The sequence below is a fragment of the Eucyclogobius newberryi genome, unplaced genomic scaffold, assembly GCF_026437365.1.
Source record: "Eucyclogobius newberryi isolate DKJ021-1_F unplaced genomic scaffold, fEucNew1.0.hap1 SCAF_3, whole genome shotgun sequence".
NCBI lineage: Eukaryota > Metazoa > Chordata > Actinopteri > Gobiiformes > Gobiidae > Eucyclogobius > Eucyclogobius newberryi.
The window spans coordinates 20,070,567-20,081,111 of record NW_027315945.1 but is presented as its reverse complement, the minus strand read 5'-3'; the positions used below and the strand labels follow the sequence as shown (position 1 = coordinate 20,081,111).

The 10,545-nt window shown below is 40.0% G+C and overlaps 1 protein-coding gene across 1 annotated transcript; it reads right to left on the bottom strand.

Moving 5' to 3' along the window:
- Nucleotides 1–224: 224 nt before the first annotated feature.
- Nucleotides 225–3,780, bottom strand: tent5aa (terminal nucleotidyltransferase 5Aa). The gene is made up of 2 exons (XM_072460566.1): nucleotides 3,328–3,780; nucleotides 225–2,987 (listed from the first exon to the last, which is right to left on the bottom strand). The coding sequence occupies exons 1-2, from the start codon at nucleotides 3,745–3,747 to the stop codon at nucleotides 2,208–2,210; spliced, it is 1,200 nt and encodes a 399-aa protein (XP_072316667.1). The 5' UTR covers nucleotides 3,748–3,780; the 3' UTR covers nucleotides 225–2,207.
- Between the last annotated feature and the right edge of the window lie 6,765 nt (nucleotides 3,781–10,545).

Sequence of the window (10,545 nt, the reverse complement as noted above, 5' to 3'; positions counted from 1 at the left end):
CTAGAGGCGAGCTGGACCCACTCTTCAGGCCGAAGAGTGGGTCCAGAGAGTTGTGCCAATAGAGTCGGATGGTTAGGTCATTTTTTTTACCATTTAACTAAGCTATAAGTCAAGCTCTTCATCACTACGGATCAGAATAAGCATTTTACCCCTAAATATCACTCTTGTTGACAGTCAATTAAAGGCTTGAGTAGAATAAAAGCTTAAAAAACAAACACACTTAATAACACTGAATACAAACTTGCTTTGTCTATTTTATTGGTGAAAACATCTTATACAGTTTGACCATTTAGACATATAGTATGGCAAAAACGTATTGAGAACATTTCCTTTGAAGCATAATCACAGATTCAGAAACAGCCTCAAACATTTATTTTAAAAAAACAAAAAAAATAACAATCATAAAAATAGTCAAGACAAAACACTTTTTGTTTTTTTTCTTTATCCCTAAATGTTGATTGTAAAAGACTGCATTACAGAAATAGATTTTTTTTAATTGTTTTTTTTTACAGACAAAGCATACAATACAATGAGGTGACTCACAATCTCTATCTTATTTAGGCACAATCACTAAAAACAGACAGACTGGAGCTAGATAACTAGACAGCTGTTAGAACCTCACTTAGAATAAAGGACTAGATATGCCCTCTCCAATCCTAAGTAGAAATAATCGACTGAGATTTGAGACACAAGTCTGAAATAAGAACTTCGTGGCAATGAACTGTTGCTGGTCTTTTTGCTGTCCGTAAACACTGCATTGTTATGAGATTTGGCAAAGCAGAAGCATGTCATATATATATATATATATATACAAATATAGGAATGAATGAAGTATAAACAGAAAACAGACATAAGTGGAGCAACCCTATAAAAACATGTCTTAGAGGTTATGTCAGATTCAAACTCTGTTCTCACTAAAGAGCAGCAGAGCTCGGAGCAGCTGTACAGTAAGCAAGCCTCATCAACCCTATCACCAGCTGCACCCATCTGTCCAGACTCAATTCTCTCTCACTACACTGAACATCCTCTGGATATTGATGCATTACTGATTTCATGCAACCAACAAAATTCATCAGCATCAAGCTACTTTTGAATACAGCCTGTGGTTAATAATGTTTACGCCACAAAAGGCTTATGTGTGAACCCTGAATGTGTCATCTGCTGAGCAACTCTCAAGCTCAAGCTCTTGAGCAGAGACTGAGGAATTCCCTGCCCGGGTGCTACAGCAAACAGTATGTCATCATCTGAGGTGTCGGCAAATATCTTAGCGGAAGCTTAGGAGCACACACCAACCGACCGGACCTTCCTGCCCGTTTCTGTGAATTTTCCCTTAAATATGACAAAGAAGCACCACCATAGAATCTATAGGAAGCTGTTTATGTTGCTGATGATCTTATACATTTGTAAACCTTAGTTACTCTCAGGAATCAAGCTCATGCTAAATGTTTGGTTTCATGTACGCACTTTGCACCAGTCTTCCGATTTTAAAATGAAAAATGTGAATCTTGCTGCAACTTGTCCCATAATTCCAGCAAAATTCTACTTGCTGAAAAATACAGCTCTTTTTCATCAAAATATACACTGCAGTGTGCAGGAGTTACTTACATTCATGAGCCTTTGTCTAGGCCACTGCCTTGAGTCTCCTATGAACCAAGAAGAGCTTAAGTTCACAAATGATTCTTGGCCAGCTCACTTGGTTTCTGCCTCAACAGGCAAGAGGCACTTATCAAAACACGTGTTCATGTATAGAAACAGACACAAGCTTCATATTTAGTTAATGTTGCCCATCACAACTGGGTTTTATCTTAAGAAACAATCTATCTTTGGTCTGTAAACAACCATACTCAAATTCTGAGGTGAAATGTGTGTTCTCACCACATTCGTCTGTCATGTGTTTGCTGTATAATGTTGGACACGTTCAGGCCCAACAACAGCAGACTAATCATATCACTGGTGTAACAACACGCACACCAAACGTTTTGTTGCTTCATTGTTGGCCTGCATTCCTGTCCAAATTTAGTTTCTAAATGTGATATTCACACTTTAACTAAAGACCAACTGTGTTTTAATCACTAGCCTTACAAACGTATGCAGGAAAACACAGCTTTGATGCAAAACATTGTGCTCCCTTAAGTCTCCTTTATAAGGCTCTGAGCTGTTTGGCAGAGCTGCCAGTTTAAATGAGTGCCTCCCTCCCTGCCTTGGGCTCAGTTACAGGGCAGCCAGGTAGAGTAGGCAGGCTGCTGGCAGGCAAACACTGGCTGAACCTGTGCAATGTAGTAGTTACTGAAGTTGCCGTCTGCTACATAAGGAGCAGGTTGGTAAAAGCAGGTGACGTTGGCTACATTAGGAATGACATTCTGCTCTGCCAGAACACGCACTGCTAACATGGCTATAAGTCCTAGAGTCTGACGCCTCTCATGTCCCATCAGGCACACAGTACTTTCATTGACCACTCCATGGAGCGTCATCAGGTAGTCATACTTGCGGTCCTCGAGGCCCACAAAGTGGTTCTGAAGGTAAGACTCCAGTTTGCGCTGCTGCTCACCAATGTCAGGGAAGTCAATGAAAAAGCGTGAACACATATAACGCTGGAGGGACTTCATCTCGGTCTCAGAGGCTGCCCTGAAGCCTCTCACCAGCAGGTGGCAGTACTTGAGCAGACCCCCTCCCCGGATCTCCTCTGGGTTTCGGGTGCAGATGAGCTTGTGCTGGAGGTGGTCCAGAGCCTCGCCAAAGTTCCCGTAGACACTCTCTCCCATGATGGTGGGGTGGAAGGTTTCAGCCATGGGGTTCTCAGAGCAGTCATAGAACAGCAGCAGTGAATCCAGCTTGATTTGAAACGAGTCCACGCTGAACTCAAATTGCCGCCTCAGAGAGTCCACAAACTTTAGCTCCACATTCTTTCCTCGGTTGTTGGACAGAGAGATGAGGCTCCAGCGGTCTGAGTCAGTGCACACCTTCACCATCTTCTGCACGTAGGCCTCCTGAAGAAACAAGCAAGTGGGAGACACAACAAACACAGACGTTATTCATCGAAATACATTTGTAATCGCCAGTATAGGACTGTTTCCAGTGTATAAGCATAAAGTTATTAATGCTGTTGACCTAAATATTAGCCTCTAGTCTGGCTGGATGTGGAACAGACATACCTGAGCTCAGGATAACCTTCTTAATGGGTTTATTCTAATCTTCCTAACCACAGAGAAGCAGCATTCTACTATCACTGAACTAATCTAATTGCCTATGAAGCCGCGCGTAATGGTCTTTAAGCCCAAGTGAAATAAAAGCAAAGCAATCTCATGTACACAAGTAAACGGTGCATACCTTTAACGTCAGGGGCGATATTTTCTCCTTGTTCACACAGTCGGGCAAAAAGTCTAGGAGACAGTCGAGCACTATGTCCTTCACGGTCTGGAAATCACTCTCTCCTTTCATGTGGGCGCAGAAAATGAGATCCAGGTCTTTGTAACCCAGGCCGCTGTCCTCGTGCAGGACGTGGCTGGCCGCGGATCCGTTCAAACGCACCTCCCGGACGTGGATGTGCTTCTCCTCCATGCGGCTCCGCACCACGTTCACGATCTGCCGCGGCTGCATCTCCAGCGTGGGGAAGTTGCCCCGGCCGTGGATCGGAATGGTCTCCGTGAGGATCGAGTCCAGCCGCTGCACTTGTTCCCAGCTCAGCACGCTCACGTTGGAGTTTTCAGAGCTCACTGAGCAGGACACGGAGCTCTCCTCTTCTGACATCGTGCTGAAGGGGTGAGGGGGAAACGGTACTAAATAAACTGCCCTTTTTTTTTAAATTACGCGCTTTTACGCACTGTGAGTAAAAATGAATCTGCAAAATGATCCATCAGGTGGTTATTATTCGGTTAAGTTGTTCAAAAGCGCTGCCAGATGTGCGTAAATGTGAACGTAGTCTCCTCTTCTCTTCTCCGACTACAGTGCGTCTCTTCTCCGACTACAGTGCGTCTCTTCTCCGACTACAGTGCGTCTCTTCTCCGACTACAGTGAGTCTCTTCTCCGACTACAGTGAGTCTCTCTCTTCTCCGACTATAGTGAGTCTCGACTCTGACTACAGTGCGTCTCTTCTCCGACTACAGTGCGTGCGTCTCTTCTCCGACTACAGTGCGTCTCTTCTCCGACTACAGTGCGTGCGTCTCTTCTCTGACTACAGTGAGTCTCTCTCTTCTCCGACTACAGTGCGTCTCTTCTCTGACTACAGTGAGTCTCGACTCTGACTACAGTGCGTCTCTTCTCTGACTACAGTGCGTCTGTCACACGGCGCAGTCCGGTCTTTGAAGGTTGCTGATGATGAACCGGGAGGAGGGCTCGCTTTTCCGCCCGTGACTCCATCGCCCGAGGGCACGCCTAGGATTTGATGAATTTGCATGAATCAACTTCTCTCCAGCTCGAGTCTGACGCGCGCGCCTCCTCCCTCTTCTTCACGGAGTCAGACCTTTGGCTCTCAGGAATCTCGCTGCATATTTTCCCCGCTTGATCACCAAATACAACCTGCTCTCCCGGGCAATGCATTCACGTGGACATTGTCCCCACTTGTTGGACGAGTTGACCACTGTCCGCTGGTGCAGCCTCCACGCGCCTCGTCTCTGGACGAAGTGCGCACTGGGCAGCAGGGGCTTTGGCACGCCCACTCTGTGATTGACAGCTCGCCCCGGCCGTGACTGACGCGTAGAAAGTGGATCTTGGGCTATTTATGGGATGCGTTCTTGTTTCTTCGCACAGTTAAATGTTTGGAATTGAAATGACAGTTGCTCGCACGACCAAGCCACGTTTTACCTTAAAGCATGCGTGCAGGACTGGGAACATTTGACCAAATAGAAACCAGCTTTGACTAGATTGTACGGGAAGATTCTGTGACATCTACTGACTCCACGGACCCCTGGCGCCCCCTGTAGGCCAATGCTTACAAATAATATGGAACAGTGCAATTGCAACGCATGACCAAAGACTTATTTAGGCATGAGTGATTAAGAATATTTTCCTTTAGCCATTTAAATTAGAAATAATTTCCTAATAATCTAATAAGCCTGTTATCTCCAGACACCTAATATGTTTAGCTCAGGATGTCTAAGCCTAAGTCCCTAGAGTTTGCGCAACCTTTGAACTTAAGACCTAAAAACGTTTTCCTTCAGAAAACGTCTCGCTCTAAAAGATTGTTTGTATGAATAGTGCCACCATTGCACACACATACAGTAACATACTACACACACACACACAGTAACATACTACACACACATACAGTAACATACTACACACACATACAGTAACATACTACACACACATACAGTAACATACTACACACACACACACAGTAACATACTACACACACACACACACACACATACAGTAACATACTACACACACACACACAGTAACATACTACACACACATACAGTAACATACTACACACACACACACAGTAACATACTACACACACACAGTAACATACTACACACACAAACAGTAACATACTACACACACACACAGTAACATACTACACACATACAGTAACATACTACACACACACACACACACACACACACAGTAACATACTACACGCACACACAGTAACATACTACACACACACACACAGTAACATACTACACACACACCCGGTAACATACTACACACACACACACACACAGTAACATACTACACACACACACACACAGTAACATACTACACACACATACAGTAACATACTACACACACATACAGTAACATACTACACACACACACACAGTAACATACTACACACACATACAGTAACATACTACACACACACACACAGTAACATACTACACACACACAGTAACATACTACACACACAAACAGTAACATACTACACACACACACAGTAACATACTACACACACATACAGTAACATACTACACACACACACACACACACAGTAACATACTACACACACACACAGTAACATACTACACACACACACACACACACACAGTAACATACTACACACACACACAGTAACATACTACACACACACACACAGTAACATACTACACACACATACAGTGACATACTACACACACACACAGTAACATACTACACACACACACACACAAACACACAGTAACATACTACACGCACACACACACACAGTAACATACTACACACACATACAGTAACATACTACACACACATACAGTAACATACTACACACACACACACACACACACACACAGTAACATGCTACACACACATACAGTAACATACTACACACACACACACACACAGTAACATACTACACACACACACACAGTAACATGCTACACACACACACACACACACACACACACACACACAGTAACATACTACACACACACACACACACACACACACACACACAGTAACATACTACACACACACACACACACACACACATACAGTAACATACTACACACACACACACACACACACACACACACACACACACACACACACACACACACACACAGTAACATACTACACACACACACACACACACACACACACAGTAACATACTACACACACACACACACACACAGTAACATACTACACACACACACACACACACAGTAACATGCTACACACACATACAGTAACATACTACACACACACACACACACAGTAACATACTACACACACACACACACACACACACACACAGTAACATGCTACACACACATACAGTAACATACTACACACACATACAGTAACATACTACACACATATACAGTAACATATACAGTAACATACTACACACATATACAGTAACATATACAGTAACATACTACACACACATACACACACACACATACATACAGTAACATACTACACACACATACAGTAACATATACAGTAACATACTACACATATATACAGTAACATATACAGTAACATACTACACACATATACAGTAACATATACAGTAACATACTACACACACATACACACACACACACATACAGTAACATACTACACACACATACAGTAACATATACAGTAACATACTACACACATATACAGTAACATATACAGTAACATACTACACACACATACACACACACACACATACAGTAACATACTACACACACATACAGTAACATATACAGTAACATACTACACACATATACAGTAACATATACAGTAACATACTACACACATATACAGTAACATACTACACACATATACAGTAACATATACAGTAACATATACAGTAACATACTACACACACACACACACACACATACAGTAACATACTACACACACATACAGTAACATATACAGTAACATACTACACACATATACAGTAACATATACAGTAACATACTACACACATATACAGTAACATACTACACACACATACAGTAACATATACAGTAACATACTACACACATATACAGTAACATACTACACACACATACAGTAACATATACAGTAACATACTACACACATATACAGTAACATATACAGTAACATACTACACACATATACAGTAACATACTACACATACATATACAGTAACATACTACATACATATACAGTAACATACTACATACATATACAGTAACATACTACACACATATACAGTAACATACTACACACATACATATACAGTAACATACTACACACATACATATACAGTAACATACTACACACATATACAGTAACATACTACACACATACATATACAGTAACATACTACATACATATACAGTAACATACTACATACATATACAGTAACATACTACACACATATACAGTAACATACTACACACATACATATACAGTAACATACTACATACATATACAGTAACATACTACACACATATACAGTAACATACTACACACATACATATACAGTAACATACTACATACATATACAGTAACATACTACACACATATACAGTAACATACTACACACATATACAGTAACATACTACATACATATACAGTAACATACTACATACATATACAGTAACATACTACATACATATACAGTAACATACTACACACATATACAGTAACATACTACACACATATACAGTAACATACTACACACATATACAGTAACATACTACACACATACATATACAGTAACATACTACATACATATACAGTAACATACTACACACATACATATACAGTAACATACTACACACATATACAGTAACATACTACACACATACATATACAGTAACATACTACATACATATACAGTAACATACTACACACATATACAGTAACATACTACACACATACATATACAGTAACATACTACATACATATACAGTAACATACTACACACATATACAGTAACATACTACACACATACATATACAGTAACATACTACATACATATACAGTAACATACTACACACATATACAGTAACATACTACACACATATACAGTAACATACTGTAGTTCAAATTAGGCCTTTTTGTTTTCACAGGTCAACATTGTCTTGTAAACATAAGGTCAGAGACACAATGTCAATGAATCTATTAGGCAATGCAAAGCCCTGCGTCACTGAAGCCGCCCGCTCTGTAAAACCTCATGATCCCATTTGGCCTTGACTTAAATCGAGCTCAGGCTGCAAAAGTAACCTCTTAGGATACTACTCACTGTCAGCTGTGAGATGAATGAGACAAGAATGGTTTTTAATGGTGTTTGGTTTTCACGCTTTGCTTTTGAATGACACAGGTTGTGAAATCCAAACCCACATCTGGAAATGTACCTGGGGCAGTGTGAAGCAATGAGGAGATCTGTGGATGAGTTTTACGTGTGCAGAGGACTCCGTCTTAGAGATACACCTTGTATATGCAGTGTGAAGTCAATATTCAACTGATACACATACATAGTGTATGTATAGTATAAGCAACTCTATGTGCCAGTCATAAAACCAAATAAAGATGTGGCACTAGGTATGGAATCTGATGTGAAACTTAGTCTAAAACATAACAGAACAGTAACAAGTAACAAGAGTTGTTGTGTGTCCCACAATGTTATGCATCTAGTACTTGAATTCTGTTTCAAGGCAACACAAATCACATAAAAGTATCCAGAGGAAGTATTTCTGTCTACACCTGCTTTTGCAATACAATTTGTCTCCTCCAGGCTTTAAAAGTATCATGAGTCTCATGTCATGAAACATTTTCTAAACGGAGCAGGCAAATAAAAGATACAAGGAAAATGTTTTCATGATAATATTAAAATGATAATTTATCTGACTATGGGGGCTTACTTTATATTGATCAAATATGTCTAGAGTCTGTCATGCTTTCTCTGCTGCTACCACTGCCTCTGTACATACTCCCCCACAAATGTCCAAAAACAAATTAAACTTTATCTTATGTCTGGACAAATCCTTGTCTTCTACTCAAAAGTCCTGCAGACTTGTCAGATCAATGTCAACACAGGATGTACAACAGTCCAGATGAGGACAGAGACATTATGCAAGTACAACATAAAACTAGTTATTTAAGATGTAACTATACAGGCCCCATTAGTAAATTTACATATTGGCCAACAAAGTCACTGTATGCACAATTTGTTATAGTAAATCAATGCATTTTTTGACCTAAGTTAAGGGCCTTAATGCGAGACACTTGGTCACTTAGCTCTCTAAACATTTAGGCTTTCATACGTTTTCCAGTCTTCTCCTAAAGATGTTTTATTATTTATTCATTATTTAATTGTTGATACCTATTTCTGAGCTATAGTCAGGCAATTTTTTAGATCCAATTTACTCAAGAAATATATTAAAATACCATGTGTACATTTTTATTTTATTTTTAATATGTCAAATAAATCAACAACAAATATTTAAATCTGGCTGTGTCCATTTTTCAGATTTAAATGTCCCAAATATGTGTAATTTTGTCCATTTTTACACACAAAATGCCTTAAATCTGTACATTAAAAAGCTTTAAATTATGAAAAAAAAACAAAAAACATTTTGTTTCTTAAAGTTAAAGACACCATTCTGAAACTTCTGCAGTTTACAAGATGTTTTCCTATTTGCCTGCAACGTCTCACCTTAAGTGTCTCAGCAGACGAATGCAATCAAGAAGGTAATATATGTATGTATATCTACTGCAACTAACAATATACTCTGTTGTCTAGCACTCACTGTAAAAAAGTGTAAAATGTGAAAATTATTAGTTATTATTATAGAATCCATTTTAAACATCACCAGGCAATAAATCTGTCTTAGAATATAAAGAGAAGTGATGTAAAAGTGATGTATTTCTAACATAAAGATCTGTCTTGTTGCCTGTCAGTATTGATTCATTATTTCCCTCTTACAATGTTAAATACTGGATGAATTCCCGCAGCTAAAGCAGCGCTCATAGCCAGTGGAGACTTACACACTGTTCACTGTAGTGCTTGTATGACAATGTGTCCCCTGTAATGATGGTCTGGCCTTCCACATCTGCACAGCTTCAAGAATCCAGACTGGTATGTAAACTATGACATAAAAGCCAACTACTGCCTCTCTCAATACTCACGC